Source organism: Mercenaria mercenaria, chromosome 5 (assembly GCF_021730395.1).
Source record: "Mercenaria mercenaria strain notata chromosome 5, MADL_Memer_1, whole genome shotgun sequence".
NCBI classification, from domain to species: domain Eukaryota; kingdom Metazoa; phylum Mollusca; class Bivalvia; order Venerida; family Veneridae; genus Mercenaria; species Mercenaria mercenaria.
Genome location: NC_069365.1, coordinates 94,704,698 through 94,728,596, shown reverse-complemented (window position 1 = coordinate 94,728,596; position 23,899 = coordinate 94,704,698). Strand labels below are relative to the sequence as shown.

Here is a 23,899-nt window from a genome sequence, read left to right as displayed (position 1 = left end):
TCAACAAAGAAGACTAAGGCTGAAGATATTCATTTTGCTTGAAATTTATGGTCAGCACATTGTAACTATTCTGTCATATATATCACTCAATAAAGTGAGCTGGTATCTGAAACAAGGTACGTGAGATACACGTGTCATTACACACAAGTACGAGATGGTAGACACCATAAGTTAACTTGCATAAGGAAGTACAGAGCATTTTAGCACTTTTAACAGATAACATCTTCCTCGGCAGCCGTTTTCTAGGTTGCACGTGCACTTGAGAAGCTATAGGCATGAGACTGGTGCTTGGGGCAAGAACTACCAGAAAGGTTCCAGTTTATCAAAGATACCTCTGGTCAGCCTAAATTATCGTGACTTGGAATCTTAGGAAAGAGATAGACCTGATCTGCAATCTTTTTAGTATGTTGAAGAGGTGTAGCACACGATGCAGGAATGCACAATATAGACCTACTCTTTGCGATGTGAGCCTCATTGACATCAGCTACTTGACAGGTTTTGTTGTAAAGAAAAGAATCGAAAGACTTTATTGTAGCAATATGATCTAAGTTAGGCTCAACTTTAGGCGAAAAAACAAAAACTGAGAATGATGCTGTGAAATCAAAGAAACTGGTCAAAGTTTCCGAAACTGATTTTTTGCCTCTCGCATAAAAAGCCCATGTTTTGTCACAACCTGTGAAGGCAAAGCCTCGCCCAAAGCTTTCATAAAAACCAAAAATACTGACTTCAAATATAAGAATGACAGATCAAAACAGAAACATAGGGAAATTGCATTCTTTCCTAACTGCCACAAATATAATAAAGTGCAAACCTTGACAACAAATGCATGTTGCTTTAATACAATCATACAACAAGCCGTCACTTGATGTGCATCAAAGGCTCTGCTAACATTACAAGCTTGAAATCTGTTTGTCTGACGCTTCATGTACAATACCGTGCTGATCATAAATTGTCAAAAATGAATGAGCCAACGTGTGGGGTGTTCAATAAATACCCGGAAAAGTGCTCTCATGTCTTCACATTTCATCAAAAATCGATGAAACTGTTATATGTAGAAAGGGTAATTTAGTTGATATATCAAAATAGTATTTTCTTTGGACAAATGAAAATTGCTAGTCCCCACATATCTCCTATATTGTATATCGCTAAAACATTACTTGCCACTTATTTGTTTTTTACATCGGGTGAATATTTATGTGAAATGTAAGTGTTATTTCAAAAAAGTCAAATTATAAATGTAACATATTGTCTGTCATTGCCCGATAAACAGTGTTGATAAGAGGTCTTTAATACATCTTTTGTTATGAATCAAGAACAGAGACAAAAGCTTGGATGCATAAGGTTTTAAGTAGGGACTATAACTTAAAGAAAACAAACAGTTTTTCAGTGGCATTAGAGGTACCGCAGTATCCTTGACGGCTCGCATTTCAGACGTCCGAAAAGAACGAGGTTCAAACATATTTTGAAAATTAAAGCTCTCCTCGATATAGAACGATTTATCACAGATCAGTGTCCAATTTAATCAGTACCACAGAAATAAAAGCAGCTCGACTATTGTTATATGAACAGTTTTTATTTGTTTGTAGAAAGGTGTAGAAATTGCATTTAAAAACTTGATTCACCGGTAATCACGAGTTGTACTGGTTAGTTTTGATTGACAGGACAGCATCATACTTACATTGGACCGCTTTATTGGTAGTGACATAGCCTTACAAATAGTAAATATATAATGTTCATGGTCTGAAAACTGTAGCTTAAGTACTCACATTAAATATGGCCTTATCTATCATATTTTTTTTTATTTCAGCAAAAATGTCCAGAAATAGATATTAGAGCACGTTTCTTGGTAGAACTAATGGATTCTGCTTTAAACTTGCTGACTGTACTGACAATTAGATTTAATTTGACAACAAGAGCTGTAGCTATTAGTGACAAATGCCCCCGAAATGTGCAAAAGAATGCTTCAGTTGTCTGTGCAAAATATGCCAGAATAGTTTAGGTATGAATCATTTTGTGACCAGACACAAAACATATTCTCCAAAATTAACTCTGACCTTGGGTCTTGTGTATGACCCATCAACTCATTATAGGGAACATTTGTGCCAAGTAATTTTAAGATCCCTTGATGAATGGCAGAGTTATTGACCGGACAAGGAACAGGCCCTGTTAGCCTATATCTTCTAAGAGTGACCTTGACCTTGGAGCTAGGGGTCTATCTTAAGCATGACACGTTATGTTAATATAGGGAACATTTATGCCAACTTGAAGTAATTTTGAAATCCCTTTATTGATGGCAGAGTTATGGACCGGACAAGAAACAGACCATATTAACTTTTACCCTCTAAGTGTGACATTAACCTTAGAGCTAGGGGTCTGGATCTTGCACAGGACACTTTGTCTTATTATGGGAAGCATTTATGCCAAGTCCCTTGATGAATGGTAGAGTTATGAGCCGGACACGAAACAGACCATATTAACCTTTGACTTCTAAGTGTGACATTGACCTTAGAGCTAGGGGTCTGGATCTTGCGCATGACACGCCATGTCAATATAGGGAACATTTATGCCAAGTAATTTTAAAATCCCTTTATCGATAGCAGAGTTATGGACCAGACAATAACAGACCATGTTAAATTTTGACCTCTAAGTGTGACCTTGACCTTAGAGCTAGGGGTCTAGATCTTGAGCATGGCATTTTGTGGTATTTTAGGGAAACATTTATGCCAAGTAATTTTAAAATGCCTTGATGAATGGCAGAGTTATGAACCGGATACGAAACAGACCCTGTTAACATTTGACTTCTAAGTATGACCGTGACCTTGGAGCTAGGGGTCTGGGTTTTGCGCATGACAGGTCATGTGAATATAGGGAACATTTATGCCAAGTATTTTAAAAATCCCTTCATTGACGGCAGAGTTATGAAGCGGACAAGAAACAGACCATGTCCTTGACCTTAGAGCTAGGGTTCTGAATCTTGCGCATGACACTTGTTCCCATAATTGTCTCAATTTCAAAATTCCTTGATGAGAGTTTAGGTTTTGCGCATGGTCCATCGTCTTATTTTGGTAAACATTTATGCCAAGTTATTTTAAAATCCCTTTATGGATAGCAGAGCAACAGCCCGAACAAGAATTTACCCGGACGCACGGACGCGCGCACGGACGGACAGAGCGATATTAATATGCCCAATTTCGAGAGCATAAAAAAGAGAATATTACAGGAACATACACATGTATATTTGATAAGGGTGGTGACCTTTGATCTAGGGGTCTGGGTCTTGCGCATAACACATCGTCTCATTATGGTTAACATTTATGCCAAGTTATTTATAAATCCCTTCATGGATGGCAGTGATAGACCGCACACGAAACAGACCCTGTTAACCTCTGACCTCTTAGTGTGACCTTGACCTTGGAGCTAGGGGTCTGGGGCTTGCGCATGACACGTCTTATCATTATGGTGAACATTTATACCAAGTTATTCAAAATCTCTTAATGGATGGCAGAGTTACAGCCCGGACAAGATGCACGGATAAGAGTGATCAAACGGCAATGACTTTTCTTCCCAATGAAATATTGTCTGACGGGTGGACGCTCACATGTACGATGTAGCAGTCACATGCTCCATCGCACTAACATAATTATATAATTTCTAATTATCACCAATTCTTTTAGTTTAAATAGATTTTAATGAACACAGCAATGCTAACAAAACTCTGAGTCTCGAAAACTAATGACAAAATGAAACATGTGTCTTGCTCACATAAATGCATTCTTCTGCTTAATAGCAAATTTGTATTAAGGGGAGACAACTTCTTTTATTACTTGTGTTGGAAGCAAATTATTTTTTTATAATAAATATGTTTGAATTTATTCAAACAGGTGATTTTAACTAATTATAGTGATGACTGTAAGTGTTTATATCAGCATTATAGATAATATTAGGAATTCTGTTTTTTTATTAACCGGGAAACCCTTTACAGAAATAGTAGGCGAATGATTTTATTTTAAATTTATTAGGAATCAACGATTTTCAACAGAATTCGATGAAAATACATTGTTAGAACATCAAACATGCGACATAAAAGTGAATATAGGAAACGTTTGAGTTTTTAAAATCTCACATCACGATGTGTAGGTTAGTCGGTTTAAGCCTAGTACATAAGCTTAAACAAAAGAAACGCCGTACCAGTACAAACCTGTTCTTCGCAAGTAATGCCAACTTCCCCACATGAATCAGAGGTGGGGGAGCGAATGATTTCAGACTCACTGTCTTTTGTTAACTCGTCACAGGGAACAGACGCCTAGCTCGTTGATCGTACTCACGTCTCCGCGAGCCGTAGATATGCGGTATCCCTACTGACATAAGCGGACGTGGATGTGGTACAATATACCAGTTTTTTTAGTTTAAATATTCACCTTAAATAAATGGAATTTATTTGTTATGATCGCATGTCCAATAATTTATATTATGGCACTTTAAATATTGATGTCACTCGAGTACATCATAAATAACAAATTTCAAGATTATAATGTTTGAATTAAACTACATCATGATGACTTTCAAAGATATATATTTTCCTGTAAATTATGTTAGTATTTAAGGTAACGCATCCGATGATTAATTAAAACGAAACCAATGTTATGTGCTGGATTATATAGCTATCATATATTATGATTTAAAACAGTTAATAATCACAACACCTGCTTGCATGCATGTATATTTCGGGTACTGTAAATAAATCTGGCGACCATGTAAATCGCTTGTTAGCGGATGGATGGCAAAATGGTTTAAATATATAAATATTGCATAATAAAGATACCTATTTAATCATTTAAATGCGATGTATGTAAGTTTACATCTAAATGAAGTCAATACCTTGTGCAGTAATTAAATTATATTTGAGCTTTGAGCTTCATTCCTTTCCTTGAATTTAAACCTTTCGACCAGGTTTATGCATCCTTTACATCATATACCTGTATGTTAAGTTTAAAGTCAATACCTTGAATGGTTATTTAGTTATGCCCCGGACACGAAATATGTCGGACGGACAGACTGACGCACGTACGCGAAATCAAATACAACATCCGTTTTTCCGGACAATTTAAAATATGATCATTTACTTGCATGCATGTACAGTTAGGTAATTGCAAATCATAAGATTAACGAAATCGGGTGACCTTACTACTCTGCTAAACCGCTAGTCTACGGATGGGAAAGGCATTCTTAAATATACGTAATTTCAATGCGATTTACGTAAGTTTAAATCTAAACTATTTTCATAAAAATTAAAGAATAATAATTTTATTATCGTTTCGGCAGTTTTAACGTTAAAACAAAACATACTTTTATAGCACACTATTTTTTAAAGTGCCAGAAGGCTTTTAAGTTTATGTTAAACAGGAAAAGTACCTGTACGAATAGGGAATTCATATAATTGGACTGTTAGAAAAATGTACCCACATTGTCCGAACCGTAAAGGGAGGCAATCAAAACAATGAATTCAATTATATTTCCTACTATATTAACCAAATATTCAAACGTGTGGCAATTATATGAGATAATAACAAGAATATTATTTGTTGTAAATTAATAAAAAGAAATATGGCAGACAGCCAATTTTCAACGAAGGCATTACCTGTTTGTTTGTGTTTGTTTAAACATTGTCTTTCAACAGTATTTCAGTAGTGTAACGGCCAACTTACCGATATGTATCAGGTGGAGAAAGAATGATTTCAGACACAATGTCTTTTATCAAATCGTCACAGAGAACATCTAAGGATCGAACTCATGACCCCGCGATCCGTGGATCGACGCTCTCCCTATTGGGCTAAGTGGGCGGGTACAAAAGCATTAAGACCTTTTATGTATTATAATTAAAGTATTAAGTAATAATGATTATAAATAAGGTTTTAGAATATGCGCAATAAGGCAAATCTGAAGAAAACAATGAATATACATGTAGATAGACGTATTGGTCAGTGCGCAGGATAAACGTTCAATATATTTTCTATGCATAGGAATTAATTTTCCTTACGTGTACGGATGTTTTTATTTGATTTCGTTTTTTATAGCATCCACTGTCTTTTGCCTTATTACTCAACAAATTCTTATCAGTAGTTTCCTTCTGGAAGACAGCGAAAAACAACATAGCGAAAATATGTATACAAAGTAACGATAACTGCAAAAAAAACTTTTAACAATCATACGAAAAATTTAGTGTACCATTTATCCCGAAAAATATATTTATGGACAAAAAGTAATAAAATGCATGTTTGTCCCCTGCATTTAATGCACCATTTACGAGTTGTCTACAAAACACAGCCATTGTTAGTTTAATATACATATACGAAACACAGCAAATTTTATTTATGGAGTTATGGTATTAGAATCATAACAAATAGCTTACATTAACTACTGATTAGTGCAGTGGGCAGAGCAGACGGAATGACAATCTATAATATAAAAAAAACCGTGTTGGGCGTATTTTTACCAATCAGCATATGCTGTGTTTTTTGCTGCATTCAAAATGTATTTTCAAAGATATTTTTCTATCAAATCTATAAAAATATCATCGAAACAAAACATATTATGAATAGCCAACCAGGTTTGATTCACGGACGTGAGTAAAAATATTAAAAGCATTTAAAAAAAACTCTTCGTGTACATGTATACTGTAAACAAGAGGGTCATGATGACTCTGGATCGCCCACCTAAATAATATGAACTACATGTTTTAAATGTCAAACTAATGCTAAAATATTAAGGAAGTAGGTCAGTAGGTCACATGAATGGTCACTGAAAGTCAGTTTTAAGTATGCAAACCTGTATATGTCATCCAATGTCAAGGCTGTAGCTTAAAAATAACAAGGTAGGTCAGTAGGTCAAGGTCACAGTCAAGTGAAACCAATTACTTGGGGTCATCAGGTAATTATAATTAAACAGTCTAGGGAATATGATCAGATAATTCTTTAAGTATTTTTCCTATATAACTAAATGACCCCGGAGCGGAGCTTTAAATGAACCCTGGGTCGTAATTAGAACAATCTTAGTAAAGGACCGCTAGACAACGCCACATGTAAACTATCTAAGCTCTGTGCCCCTTGCTTTCAGAGAAGAACTTATTTCCATAGAACTCTAGGTAAATGCAAAGGACCATGGGACGGGACCAATGTTGTCCCTGGGATCATAACTTGAAAAACCTTAGTAAAGGTCCACTAAACAATGCCATATATCAATCTATCTAGGTTCTATATCTTCAGGTTTCAGAGATTTTTGAAATTTACAATATATTCATAAAGGGAAAATAAGCCCCGTCCCTGGCGGCCAGGAGTTTTAACGAAATAGAATGACTTAATACTTGTGTGTTTGCTCTGTATGCGTGCGTGCGTGCGTGCGTGTGTGTGTTTGTGTGCAAACATCTGCGTGTTGTGAGTTTCGTTTTGGAGAGGCTGCGTTTTTGGAACATGGCTTTCTCTGTTTGATATTTTGCCTTGTTTTTAAGTAATGTCACCTAGAGATCATTTCTACCGAATATTTTAGAAATCCGACTAACAGTTTCTGAGATTTTTAAAGATTTTCCTTTCGGTAGCCATGGCAACAACAGTTCTAAATGGATTTTAGTTATTTTGGCAATTTTGAAATGGCGCCACCAAAAAATTACTTCTGTGAAGTTTAGATTAAATCTGCCCAGCAGTTTTGAAGAAGACTTTTAAAAATTACAATATAACCATTGAGAGAAAAGAAGCCCCGCCCCTGGCAGCCAGGTATTTTACCGAAATTGAACGGCTTAAGCAATTTTGATAGAGGGTCACCAAGAAATCATTTCTACAAAATATATTTGAAATCCGGCTAACAGTTTCTGAAAAGAAGATTTTCCTTTCGGTTGCCATGGCAGCCACCGTTCTTTAATGGATTTAAATTTTTGCGCAATTCTGAACACGGGCCACCCAAGGATTATGCCTGTGAAGTTTGATGTAAATTTGCCCAGTTACGTATAGCGGGTTATTTCTACGGGGGGAGTTTTTCTGCGTTTCACTTGAGTTGTTCTTATAAATCCCTTATGAACATCTCCCGATTATACCTTAGTAACCTTTATACCGTTATGCCGATATACCGTTGTTTGCAGTTATAGTTTGTACAATTGCTGTTGGACTTATATTTGTTTAATTCACATGTTATCATTATCCTACACTGCATTCATTAAAAGCAAAGCTACATAACAGCAGTTACCGGTCATTTTGTTTATTGTTTTCATACGCTATCATTTTCACGACGTCCAATCATGTAGGGAACTACTTCCTCCTTGGTATCGTTAACGCAGAAATTCCACTTCCTCTTATGTGAAAACGCAAAAATTAAACACGCAGAAATTTCTTTCACAATTTTTGGGACCAAAACGCAGAATATTTTGACCGCAGAAATAACCCGCTATACGGTAATTTTGAAGAAGACTTCTTTAGAAATTTTTGATGGACGGACAGACATCAAGCAGCCTTTGGCTCAGGTGACCTAATAAAAAGTACCCAAAACTCACACTGTTTCAATTTGGATAATAAAGATGTTATGTATATCGTATTTAAAAGTTTTCTTTTTATAGGTATTTAAAACTCCGTTGAATATCAAAGAATGACAAAATAGTCGTACATAATATAGGACCAATAAAAGTTGTTAAAAAGAAAACTTCCTATTTCCGTATCCGAACTTCCTTCTTCCCTAACGGCAGTCCTACTCTCTACCCTCTGAGCTAATTAATTAAGAAATAATTTATAGCAAAAGAGTGCTTTAACACTATTTATGCACGATGGGCGGTTATACGTCGGGCGTAATAACTGCACGAGGGCGCAGTCCGAGTGAAATTATTTGTATGACGTATTACCGCCCGAGTGTATAGTGTTAAAACACTCTTTTGCTATAAATTGTTTCGATTCTAATATTACCTTAATCTAAAACAGTAGATAAAATATAGGAGCACTCTTTCTTGGTCGCAACAAAAACTTTGACGTCACCGCACGTTAACGTGACGTCATTCTAGCGTAAGAGTGTTTTAACAGAGACAAGTCGTCTGCTTGGCGCAAAAAGTCACCTAACTGACATTTTTATCAAAATTGACCTTTTGGCAATTTTGACTAATAAATATCCCATTTCATTATTCTAAATAAGTTTTGTCATAAATTTCACGTCTTAAAGTATTCTTTTTGAAAATAAGAAAAATCGCTAACTACATATACCATTTTGATAAGTGCAAAAACTGTACTAAGTGTACATAGTATAGTTTTTACTTTTATTTCTTGATATTGTTATTGAAAGTTGTTAATGCAAAAAATAGACACATAAAAAAAGAAGTGCACATAGCTTACTTTTTGCATTTAAAAAAAAAATATTCTTTTTTTAAATAGTTGGTGTAATAAGTGTACTATATGCAGAAAATACATTTACAATAATTATTTAGGAACAATTTAATGACATTGAAACCAGTCCAGCAAATTCATATTCTTCACCTAATGAACACGATAAAAATGATTGACCTCGAAAATCACATAAGCACAAATGTGATGAAAATTCATTGAAACAAATTACCATTAAAAGTAATAAAAGTTGAAAGAAAACTATGTTACCACAATTGGGAAAATGAAATGAAGTAAAATTCTGAAGAGGGGTTGTGGAGCTGTGTGTAAAACCCATATGCCACACAAACATTTCCCACACAGAAAGAGAAAACAATTTTCAAAATTGTTGTGGCACAGGGAGTTATGAGAAACAGAAAGAATTCATTGCACACACTCTCAATAAAATCCACAGGAAAAAGATTATTAATAAAAGTAATATATAGTAAGTGAAAACATTCAAGGGGGTATATTTTCAGTACAAAAGAAAATATAAGAGAAATATTGCAAACAATTTTACTTAGATACACTTGTTTGGTATTCGTTTATATTTATTTTAAAGCGATTGTAAAGCAAGTTCTACAATTTATATAAACCACACTTAACACTTCATTGCCGATAGAATACATCGCCTTGAGGGTATGAGAGAAGAGAAGCAGTCCCCCTTTAATGCTGAGCGCCAAGCAAGGGAGCTACTGATAACACTTTTTCACGTCTTTGGTATGACGCGGCTGGTAATCAGACCCACGACCTCCCGCACTGGAAGCGGACGCTTAACCACTAGGCAGGCTATCGAGGCGGATATTATTGAAACGGTGTATAATGACTAATCAGAGGTGCATCGGAAATAAAATGAACAAGACCAAGTTTAACATAAACAAAAAAAGACGATGCTCCAATAATTATTTATCCAATAATTATTTACCAGATTTATAAAAACAACGGATTTTTCTCTAACTCATAACTGCAAGACTTTGTATACATTTTTTTTTCAGACGATGCGAACGATGCGAACAAACAGTCATCCTCCGATATATTTACAAGTGCTTATTTTAGATTTATTCCTATCAATATATTTCCTATCCGAAATAGAATACAGCATAATAACATAAGTTGTAGTTTAACATTTCAATGAAGATTAATTGTCCTATAAGTTAGGTTAAGCTACGTACCTCTACATCCATTTCCTTGACCATCACTATAATATCCTGTGTCACATATATCGCATATGTCCCTGCTAAAGTAAGAACTTTGCCAACTACATCTACTGCCCACAATGCAGTTTGCAATCGAAAAACATTCTGTATAAATAAAGATTTCTTCAGCTATGTACAGATACATCCTAGAAATGCAAACGATAAACGCACATTTTGAGGTCATTCAGAGATATGCAAAATGCTAGATATTGTTCTTCCAGAACAATTTTGTTTAAAGCTGTTGATTTTCATTTTATTGTCGCTAGACAATCTCCTCTTGCGTTACGTTATCTCTATGAAGCGGCATTTTAGTGATCTCATGGTCAAGCACACACTCCATCGTTATGATTAGCCAATTTAAGGTACAGTATACAACTATTTTGTATAAAATGCTTAGAGAGATCATTTAAACATGATTTTTAAAATGTAAAGCCAATTAACTTCGCACCATTTCTGATAAAGCTAACTTTTATAACAGACACTTTGTTACTGACCGTCGGCCTGACACGCAAACTCCTGTTCATATTTACACTCTTCGTCATTAAGACCTGTTCCACGGCTACCTCCAGAAGCCCATACCTGCGAAGAACAGTGTCAATTTCCAGAGTTGTGATTAATTTAATTCATTATTGTCGTCAGTGTAGAAATGCTGGATAAGACTAATGACTTACATTTTAAACAGAAGCACATTCTTTCATATATTTATTTATGTGTGGGAAAATCCCTATTATTGAGTGGGCAAAAATCTCTTTCGGCAAGAGTGTAAACATTATTATCTCCTGTTCTTTATTCAATACGTGCTCTTTAAGACTTTGCAGAACGCAGAACATCCTGGGGAGCACAATAAACAAACAATATTTCTTATAGAAATAGTTAACTAAAGGTGAATTAACAAAAAAAAAAAAGAAAAACATCACATGCGTAAGTAATTTCAAATGTCAGACAAGTCAAATCGATATTGTGTTACTTTGAACCAGACAATCATTGCTTCTTGTTTATATCTATTAACCTACCTCTACACAATTTTCCTTGTCAGAATTCGGTTCACCCTCTAAATACCAGCCCCATGGTATTCCTGTTCCGTCCAACCATGTGTATCCGCTATACGCCCCAACCCATAACTCTCCTAGATAAAATAACATTTCAGTCCATTAACATATTAGTTTTTAATTATTTTTATGTCATAAATTATTCAAACACGTTTCCTGAAGAATTTATTCTCTTCCGCTTTGATGTTTGATTATCATTTTTTTAAGAAACAAGAATGAAATCATCATTGTACCTAATGTACTTGATGAAATAGTGAATAAAGTCCACAATATTGCTGTTTTTTCCAGAAAACTGATCAGACATTAAATAAATATCTTGATGATATGCGCATGTCCACTTCATGTTTATAATGCATATAATGTTTTATTTCAACTGGATGGAAACTATACAATTGTGTGCACAATGTTTTGCTGTAGTTGTAATATTTCAATAGGCTAAAAAATGAAAGGGGACGAATGTCCTGCATATACACGCATGTCCACTTCAATTTTATGATGTATACCAGGTTTCGTTTGAATAAGCTAGATTCTGTGGGAGGAATTCAGTACAAAACGTTCTGATATTGTTGTAATAGAGGTAATGGTTCTTAAAAGGGCCATATCTCCAGAATAAATAATCAGGAATAACGGACGGACAGTTCAAACGTTCATGCCTCGTAGGTTTCTGACACCAAGAACAATTATTACACCAGGGGTATAAAATTGTCGTGCCTGTTAGCCTAAATAGGAAGGTATTGATATAAATTGTTACTATGGCAATTAGACATGTCCGAAAATTGAAAAAGCATCACTTTAAGCTTCTCCTGTCTTTAAGAATATGAAGCGTGCGACGAAATACGATAAATCATACGAGGCAATTGGTTAAGGAAAATTTACAAATAGAATCCCCAGATCCTCGATCCGCAGCAATTATTAATGAACATGTAATTAATGGCACGGAAAAGAACAATATGTTTTTAGATTCGTTAATTTTATAAACTTTTCGAAGTATTCATGTAAAGTGGTGTTTTTGATACTGTATTTACTTTACTGAACTATTGTGTGGGAATAATACACGTTTTTTGTGTGTGATTTTTTTTTTGTGTGCAGATGTTAATACACAAAACAAACGTATATTGTCGCTATTCTTGCATAAAACATTACACGGCGACTTTATGTATTGTTTTCATATGTGATGACTTGACGATTCCGGTACATTTTTATTAACCATTCCTGTTGTTCTTGGAAACGGTAAACATGTTTTAAATATCCGTATCCAGGGCCCAGAAATAAACAACACTATCAAAAGCACATCCTGAAGGTTTTTTAGCGATTTTTTTATCTCTCGTTATTACAAACATAAAATTACCAATAACTGTTCAAAACATTTCACATTTTGGTGGACTCGATCACAATTTCAAGAATAATAACTTTACATTCGAGTTATATTGAGTACGGACACAGTTGGAGTACGGATGAACGTAGTACGAACGTAGTGTCAAGCTTCCAAGCTGTTATATAAATTCTTCGAGAAATTAGATAAAATCATACTGACTGATACTTACCAAAATCATAAATATGATTCCTAAAAACAAAGAATCGCACAGGTAAACACGCGATTCTTTAACATTCACGGTTGTCTACAAAATCTGAATTGACGCAGAGTTCTAAAAGGGGAGTAAACAAGGTAAGAAAAGAGTACGAACATTGTGGGGGCGTTAGGTACTGATACAGTAAAACATTCTATGGTTTAGATTGCATCTTTAATGCTTATAGAAGAGGTTTTTATGAAAGAAACTAGACGCAGATACCAGATGTCAATCTGCGCAGAAATACATATACGTCCCTGGGAAAGCATTTCAAAAATAATCAAAGCCTTGAGATGTCTGATGGTTGCGGGTTTTGCTAGATTTATTTTCTGTTTAAATGCCAATCTATAAATATACATGTATAAGAATCAAATACAAATGTGCCTAATGTCTAAGATTAACTCTGCCTGACCTTACATGAACTAATCTAAATTGACAGCTGGAAGTCAGTGATGTAACGATGGGCTGGAATATCTTATCTTTGATAGATCTAGTATAATCTAAATGGTCAGTGTGAATGGATAGAGGTTGAATAAGAACTGCTTGTTCATTGATAATTCATCCGCATTGTTCATGAAATGGGACTACTTTGTGATGCACATGAACATCCTTTGGATGTAATTTGGAATCAAATAAAGATGCTATATGATTGTCAGAAATACACTTAACTTTGGTAGCGGGATAAACCCGCAACCAAAAATCAAGTATTAACAGCACGTGAACTGCCTTGTTTGCACACGATTTTTCTCCCGTCAATACATGGGCGGATCCAGTGAAAAATATAGTTTTTATGCAAGAATAATGAATAATGCCAAATAAAAGTATTTAAGGACGTTTTTGGGCTCGGATCATGTTAGGTATTTTGTTCAGTTTCTCCATGTCTATAATCTCATACCAAGAACTGAACAAGCTGCATTATAGCCTTTTCAAAATCTTGTGTTAATTTCTTTATTACGACTGATGATCTCTTTATGAAAGTCTTAACAATAAGTAACTGAGAAAAATATAGAATGCAAGCGCTTCTCGGGCATATTAAAGTAAAACAATTCATTGTGTTTAAAACTACGCAGGCATTTGTAAACATATATTTCAAAGATTACATTTTCTGGAATTTGAATTTACTAAACATTTTCATCGAGAATATTTGTACGGAGAAATCTGAATAATTACTCATAGAAAGTTTCGTTCATAAACGTAGAAGTTACTTGACAACAAAAAAGCGTGATGTAATGCCATTCATAGATAATGTGGCAGTTGAGTCCAATAAGTCCAGGGGTGTTTAAAGATAATCCGTCATAGATCTATTGCAAAGCAATTATTGGATTTACCTGTATTGGACAATAAACAGTGTCGATTGTATTCAGGTCAACTGCCATATTATCCAGGTTTATTAGTACGATTCATTTATATAGTAAGTGCGTACAAATAACCTGTCCACCAATATTTATATAACTAAAGAAGTTGTTTTTAACTAACAGTATGGAAATCGGCAGGAAGCTTATTTTACACTATTTAAATACAAAAATATGAATGAAATCTTAAAAAAGGTCTCTCATTATCATACAACACACATTTTCCGAGATAACATGTTTCATTCAGAAGGTCCCAGTGACTATTTGACACAGACGTGAATAATCTCCATTTTGGTTTCTATTTCTGTACCTAAATAGTAAAATATCTATACCTTTTACAAATACAGGATAAGATTGGTGTGTGAGATGGACTAACATACAGGGTTTGGACATACTACCAATACTCTCGGGTATCATATAGATATTAGAATAATAATCATGCAAAAATTATTTAGAACGTACAATTTGGTCTAGCTTACCGTCTTCAGTCTGCTCAGTGTGTCTCCATACATTATATTTCAGAGAATATGTATGGATACTAAGCAAGTCCCCACTGTTCATTGACCTGCAATAAGCTCTTGCATTGTTCCAGGAACGTTTTGTAGAGAAGTATCGATAACATCGTCCGTTATTAGAAGAATACCAAGGTGGACAAATTGCACCTGAATACATAATACAAATAAGCTATATTTTAAATAAAAGGTTAATTTCTCATGCTCTTGTTGGTAATTAATCATAAATAAAATCTGAAAAGTAGATCCCTCGGAAGCACCGAAAACAAGGCAAACAGTGAAAACTGCAGACTCGGTTTGATTGAGTCTGTTCATGAGCAGTAATGGAAAATGCAACACTGCCCACGCCCCCTAGCACCGGCTTAAGCAGTATTCAATCTTCAAATACTAAATGAGTTGAAATCAATGATCCCATAACTCGCATCAACAAAACTTCCATTAGTGCATTTTACAAGAACTAGCGAGATAATACAAAAATGTATAAGCTTTCTGGTACAGAATGAAACATTTACAGTCTCGAGAACTCTCGTATTATTCACATCTCTCATGAAGAAAAGGGATAAAAACATAACGCTCAATTCTTTCATATGCTCTTAAGCAGGTCGGCTTATTGATATATACATATACTGGCCATTATATATCATGCGATGCTGGATTTGCAGGAAATATGTTTAGAATTGCTTGAACTCAAGGTCTCCGCCATTGCTGTTGGTAAATCGTCCATGCATTTGCCCTAGCGATTTCTACAAATTTCTGGTCGATTAAAATTCGACCGCGAAACAACTTGTATTGCACCTAAAATAATTCGTACAAACATAAACAAGACAAAAATAATCATTTTAGAAAATCAAAGACAGAATGTAGTAAACTCCAACATCTCCAGCAACTACACCCGCAAAAATTACGAGAAGTTATGGATTTTTATTCAATGGCCTTAGAGACACTAGCTTTAAAAGGAGAATAGTTTCGTCTGTCTGTACGTCCTACATCAGGTAAATCATGGAGAAACAGCGTGTTAATACTGTCAGCTGAAATAAATTTATAAACTCGATGAATTAAAATTCAAGTTGCATAAATTTTGAGTAGACCGGATTCGGACCGTAACAGAAAACATTTATTATTCCCAGTATTTTCATCAGCCATTGTCACCTTGGATCATATATATATATATATATATATATATATATATATATATATATATATATATATAGCACTTACCTGTACAAACGGTCCCAATTATAACTCCAAACATATATATATATAGCACTTACCAGTACAAACGGTCCCGATTATAACTCCAAACAGAACCAATGAACACCACATGATGCCCTTACTCGAAGCCTTTCTTTTCTATTTCATTTATGATTGAGCCTTGAATTATAAAGGAAAACATGTTTTGAGTTATATAATACGATTAATAATATTTTTTAAATTATTAATGGTAAAAAATAGCGACATATTTTTCTTTATTAAACAGATTAACGTTTCATGTCTTGGATCAGGCCCTATGTTCAGAAAACATTTTCAATATCAGCTTAGTTTGATAATGAAACTTTATTTGTCATTTATATATAAACTACATGTTTAAAACTAAATTTTATGTTAATATCTAAATTAAAGTGACTATTCGGTATTGATGGTCAGTCTCATTTGGAATTTAACCTTGATGTTTTAGTGAAATTGATATTAAAGCTGAGACCGGAAAATGTTTTGTGAACACGGGGCCAGGTTTGTAAGTTTTTTCTTTGTAAAATCTGTCTATCTCTCTATGATATCTCATGCATAGCATATGAAATTATTTAATATTTGAATTTCCCCCGGATATAATTTTAAGATGACCACGATAAAGGTTATTCTTGCGAACCATGAAATTGATCGGCATTTATTCTTCTTATTATAATCACTCTACGGTTTTATTTCCCATGATCTAACATTAAACTAGATCTATTTCGCAGATTTTGTTTTAAAATCTTATAATGAAAAACTAAAGTGTACAGAATATTTAACGCTGTATTGTTATGTAACGGCGAGCGTTTAACCTAACCAGTGTTCCTGGGTCCTGTACTAAAACAAACCCGTTTTCCGCAAGTAAATGCTAACCTCCACATAAAAAAGAGATGGAAGACGACTGAATTCAGACTCAATGTTTTTAATCAAATCGTAACGTAGAACTTAGCCTAGCCCGGGGATCAAACTCACGACCTCGCAATCCGTGGAACTACGTTCTCTTAACTACCGCCTCGGTAGCGTAGTGGTAGAGCGTCCGCTTCGATTGCGGGAGGTCTTGGGTTCGATCCCCGGCCGCGTCATACCAAAGACGTAAAAAATGGTACTAGTAGCTTCCTCGCTTGGCGCTCAGCATTAAGAGGGTAGTGCTAGGACTGGTCAGCCCGGTGTCAGTATAATGTGACTGGGTGGGGTATCATGTCACGTGTCTACGGCGTGATATTCCAGTGAGGCAGCACTATAAAGTTGGGCATCGTGCTCATTGCTACAAGTAGACACCGTCGTTTATATGACTGAAAAATTGTTGAAAAAGACGTTAAACCCGAACACACACACACGTTCTCTTAACTGGGATAAGCGGAATGGCTATTATTATTTTGTTTTAGGATCTTTGATGGACCACCAAATTTCACCAGACACACACGCCCCTACTCCCCTCCCTCCTCCCCCTTAAATCTGCAGCACCCTAGAAAGAATATGTAAGCTTAAGCTGGCATCTGAAACATCTAAAATGCTCTCTCAACGGAATGCACGGCGGTGTAAAATTAAAGCTTCTCGCCTTCAGAGTTATATCATTCTTTTTGTTTTCGAAACGAAGGACGTTTGGAAGTAATTTCATGAGTTTCAACAATAAATATGTGTAGGTAGAGGTTTCATATAGATTCGTCTTACATTCTTTTTAACAACACGGCCCAATGCAACTTCAGTTCGAAAATGACACACTGAAGCTGATAGTGCAAGACAAAACATTTCCGCTAACGTCCATGAACAGGCTCATTCAAAACGAGCCTGCAACATTTTCGTTGGTGTCGTGTTGGGCGACCTGTGGTTTTTCCACCTTTTTATTTTATTTTTTTAATTTAAGGAACATAATTTATTTTGAATTGTCTCTTAAAATTCGTTTCCATCTTGTGAACCCATTGTATCTGAATAAATTCGATACTCTTAAGAGTGGTTATTTTGTTAAAAATAAACTACTTTTCATGACCAGTGGAATTAAACCTGCCAATTAATGAAATTACCAATACAAACTGCTGTGTATAACATAATTTGTTAAACTGAACAAATATGAATATGTGAATAAAATGAATTGTCTTACCTTCTTATTGACAACACGGTCCAATGCTACTTCAGTTCCTATAACGACACTGGTGCTGATGAAACAATTCGAAATATGAACCCTGACATTCCTCCTAGTACACTTTAAGAGAGATGTATTTTCCTGCTAGTTTTTCTTTCTTCCGAATGCTAAACTGTTTAATAACAGGCAGGGCATTAATTAGTGCTCATGGGAAACGAAAGACGAAATGTACCCACAGATGATATTATCCAAATAAAGGCTAAAACGACCTTTCAACTGTTCATAAGTTCATAAGTTCCGCTTTTGATTATAAAAACACCAATCATTTTGTCAAGCTGAAATCACTGAGAGGAATCACATGATCAAAACAATCTCAAAACAAAAGTTGATATTTTGAAGAACATGAAAAAATTTCCTACCTGGATTAGATATGAAATTTAAACATAGCATAGCATATGACTAATGAAAGTTGTCAAATTATTATGTGGTTGACATTAATGATAGATATCCTGTAATTACAAACACTAAGGAAAATAAGAAGTTCCTGATTCTTAAAGTGTTTCAGATAATCAGAAAGTGATTGTGATTGAAATCTAGGTAGTTTTAGAAAACATCTCTGTTGTCATATGATAGGCTATATTTTAGATTTACAACAAAAGTTGTTTCAGTGTTATTCCTTATTATACATAAATTTATTTTGGTTTAGAGATTATTTTGATCATGTGATTCTCCACAATGGAAATGGTATTGTCGAGTAAAACAGCAGTGTTTCTGAATAGATTTATAATATACATTTAAATACTTTGTTTAAATCACTCATTAGCATTGACCTAAATTAAAATTTGCTTCCACCCGATTCATCCGAATTCCGCCTGTCTGACCTTTTAACCTCATTTCAATCCTTCATGTTTCCCGTTGAATATGCAGTCTAGATTATCCTAACAAATTTGATGGAGAGTGCTTTTTATCGCCGAAATTGTTAAGTAACTTCTGTTTTCTTCCAGATTACTGTATCTCACACTTAAGAACGATGAATAACTCCCTATCCCACCGTGCGCACTCATTTATTATACATGTCACGTGATCTGTGTTTGAACGGTATAAAATGCAACATATTTAATACATATATATATAATACTAGTACGGTTCTATAAACGTACCTTGATCTCGAATGTTGTGTTTCGCTAGAGCGGATTTTTACAGACCTAGATCATCCGAGGTGCGCACAATAAAATGTTTCAAACGAATAAGAAAAATGTCAGAAAAAAATAGAAACGGGTCAAGAATTTTAATGGAAGAGACCGTAAATATTGACAGATTTGTAGCATTCGAATGTTTGATGTTTATATTTGTCACACATTATTTATAGGTACATAGCAAGTATATATTTACGATACTCTGACAGAACTCTGATGTATGCGTGTCAAATATGCTCAAGTCCGCCCACTTAGCTCAGCAGTGAGAGCGGAGAAGGTCACGAGTTTGATCCTAGGGCAAGGCGTATGTTCTCCAAGATAAAAAACATTGTGTCTGAAATCATTCGTCCTCAGCCTCTGATTCATGTGGTGAAGTTGGCAGCTACTTGCGGAGAACAGGATTGTAATGGTACAGAATCCAGGAACACTGGTTAGGTTAACTGTCCACCGTATATTGCGGATGAATCTTCGTCACCAAGTACACCTACACTTTCATACCAGAATCCCTCGCCTTTTTGTGCAGACTCGTTACGATATCCGGTTCTACACTTTTAGCCCTTCTTGACCAGTGTGACTGCACATTTTTCCTGTTTTGCAGTTAAATTAACACTTGACACAGTTCTTGATTCGTGCAGCATAGTTCAAACTCTTTTTTCTTCATTCCTATAACATGTCCATAGCCAATTTCGCCACATATAATTCTCATATGAAAGGATTACTATATGAAATTCATATGAATTTCTTATAGTAATCATATCATTATAGAATCATATCGATGACTTAGCGCAATACTGGTCCAACAAATTAAAAGTATTCAGGAGAGGCAAAAAACTGATCCTACTAAAAGTTATTTTGACTGGAAAAAAACTAAATTAATCGAAAAGAAATCGGAAAATTACAAAATTACGCGTAAAATTAAATTGATGTTGCTGTAAACTCTTGTGATTAACTTATTTTCCCCTAAAATACAAACAGTTCTTTGTGAAATTTTGATGCTCAAAATTTGCGCGTGAAAATGAGGGTAGGGAAACACTTCAGACAATACGGTAAACGAAGTCGGAGACCCCCGTATTTTGTTTCGCTCATTTTACACTTAAATACATTTACATTACGCTTTCTTTAACACAAACTATTCAAGATTCAAATTCCCTGAAATCCTTCTCAGCAGGCGGATAAATATGAGAATAATTAATTATCAAGTATGCGTAGAATGAAAAACCTGTTATGAAAATAACGATAATAAATAGTGAGTGATACTAATGAAATCTGAAATTCTTTTAAAAATATAAAACAGAATTTAAATATAATTTAGATATGTGCAGTCAGTAGTGTAGACATTATCATATTAATAAACTGTGTAATATGCGGTAAATCTAAAGAAAGAAACAAGGAATGTTTATTCAAGTACAAGTTATAAATCATTTGCTGTGTTATTAGTATGATTAGTCTTTTTGTTAGGTGGTAATGACAATATAATTTCTAATTCTTAAAACCACGACTTTATTTTTCTTCCGTATTTAATGTCAGAATATTGTTGTATATTAGGTGATTTACACAAAAACACGGTAATTATGAAATATCTTAAAATATTTTAAAAATTTGTAGTCGAATATCAGGTTTTTGAAATTGATATACCAAACCAAAAAAAAAAAATCAGAATTTTACTCAAACCTAAAAACTCCATACTTTAAGCTCTTGTCCGCAACTGATGGAATCATGTTGAAGAGGCATACATGTGATTCTTTGAAATTTCTTCCCAAGTCAGTTCGCTGGTTACTGGAGAATGAATTTCGTTTCTTTAATATAACATTGTTCAAATTAATATTCATATGACTGTGAACAGTTTTAATAAATTTCTATCATATACCCTAGTTTCATTTTACCTGTGACCGGTATTTGTTGAAAAGGTAATATTAACGAACTATGATGAGTCTCCTACCTGTTTCGTTAGAGGGGATCCATGCTTCATTTTAATCTTATTTACTTAAGAAATAATATATATCATCCAGTGATTTGTCGTTGAATAAATCATTGTTTGGAGTTCAGATGCGAAGGAATTATATCACGAGGGCGCAGCCCGAGTGATATAATAATACGCGTCTGAACGACAAACAATAATTTATTCAAGAGCAAATCACTAAATGAGATATATTATTTCGATTCTAACACGTTACCAAGGCTTTTTAAGTACATTCTTAACGACATTCATTAAATATTTGCCCGTTTTCAATCGGTTTCTTTTCCAGCGCGCCGCTATTCCGTTTGACGCCATGACGTAAAAATTGTGACGTTAAAACAGTGATTTGTTGTATAATAATTCACTTTTTTCTGTCTTTTTTGTTTAATAGGAAAATGAATCGGATCGTGTTAGAATATGCATTATTATATCTAAGAATTCCAAAGCAAATAAGTTAACAAATATTTGACATCAACTGTTTATGTTCAGTATGTATTACATGTGCATTTAATAAGAAAAAACTGACAAAGATAAAGTAGAAATTTAATATAATGCAGGAAAACAATATGCCAAGAATTTATTCATTTTTGTTATGTACGTTTAGTTATACTTACATGCAGACAATGTCCTTTTTTATTTCACAATGTTGCATTTATCCATTCGAAATGGTAACACACAACAATGTTTATCCGCACTACCAAAAGTAAATATATTTTCTACTTGACGTTAGGTTTAATATAAACGTTAATTTTAGTGTCCAGTGGACTTCGTTTTCCTGTATTCAAATAACAAAAATTATTAATGAGTCATATTCCAAGAAATCCTATTCACAAACCCAGATAAATCTCAGAATCGATAAATATCAGGTGTGCGTATATTAAATAAACAGTTATATCTATGAAATCTGATATCATTTTGTCTTTTGACAAAATAATACATGGTTTCAGTTTGTGCAGTATCAGTATATATAGTATGACAATCTAATATGCGGTATATTTAAACAAGGGAAAATGCATTGTATAATATTGATTATTCATATCAATTTATAAATAATTCTTTTCGTTTATAGCTTAGTTTCTTCCTTAAGCCGTAACGACAATGCATTTCTTAAATTCTTAAAACATCGTTAAATTGTTCTTCAAGGACAATAATTTCCGTAGTTAGTGTTTGCGTGAAGTATAGATGATTTTAATACGCACAAAAAAGAAAACAAAGAAACACTGTTAATATGAAATATCATATAAACTTGTAGTTGGATTTCAGGTTCATGAATTGAGTACATAAAATCATGAATTACCTGAATTCCAAACTATCTTTAAAACTTTCTTTTATTCAACATTTCTTTCAGTGTTCATGTTCAAAGTCAAACGACTTTTCATCTCATCTGTATACAGATTCGATGTTTCTCATTACAGATCGATCTGGTGCAGCAGTTCTGCGCATGCCCGGAAGTGATTATCAATCGGAGAGCACAGCACATCTACGCAAATGTTTGCATGTCCGAAATGCATTTAGTGTATAATATATATAATATACTGACTAAAGGTTATGGTTAGTATCACCATGGATACAAAATATACACATTTAAGGTACTTAACGCACAAATTGCTCGAATCCGGTATATGCTGGAATCTGTAATATATCACAGGCGCACCAGATCTGGTTTTAGTCACAGCCATACAAGTTACAGGAATCTTTCACTGGTTGACTGTTGACTGACATGACTGAATCGAAGGTAACTGTTAAGGCGGTGCCGAGTTATCCGAAAAAGGGTTCAACGGATATTTCAATCACCACTTAATACCAGTTATACATTATTTTTGTAGCATACCGTATTCTTCAAATATTAGAAACAAATCAATTAAAACAAAAAATTTCCCTTATGTTTTTAAAACGGTTAAATGGCATGTTCATAGAAGAATATTGAATTGAGTGCATTTCTTCCAGTGAATGAGTCATAAAATCATAATGAGTTTGACAATTTCCCCGCATGTTAACTGTACAAGTTGTTTTAAATAATATTGCTAAACATAGGATTACCAGATGAAGATTTTATTTGTAAGGTTCGGAAACATACAGAATATTAATGCGTCAATACTTATGGACAATACCAGTATTATTTGTTACTGGCAGAAAGCATCTGGCACAAAAAATGACATTAATGAACTCATTGTGCTCCTATATCCAACGACAAGTTTCAGTTGTGTTATCTTTCCTTATCAATCTAAATGTGATTCGTTATCAGGCAGTTGAACACCTTCATACAAATTATTGTCGACATGATAAATTCATGTTAATGTCCGTCGGATTTTAACTACAGTTAAAGAATAAAAACATGGAAATGAAAAAAGAACAAAAGAAAAAACAACAAAACCA

General features: G+C 34.3%; 1 protein-coding gene across 1 annotated transcript; it reads right to left on the bottom strand.

Annotated features, from left to right (window-relative positions):
- Window positions 1-11,068: 11,068 nt before the first annotated feature.
- On the bottom strand, window positions 11,069-16,386 carry LOC128557414 (C-type lectin mannose-binding isoform-like). The gene is made up of 5 exons (XM_053544783.1): window positions 16,335-16,386; window positions 16,044-16,091; window positions 15,031-15,213; window positions 11,596-11,708; window positions 11,069-11,161 (listed from the first exon to the last, which is right to left on the bottom strand). The coding sequence occupies exons 1-5, from the start codon at window positions 16,384-16,386 to the stop codon at window positions 11,069-11,071; spliced, it is 489 nt and encodes a 162-aa protein (XP_053400758.1).
- Between the last annotated feature and the right edge of the window lie 7,513 nt (window positions 16,387-23,899).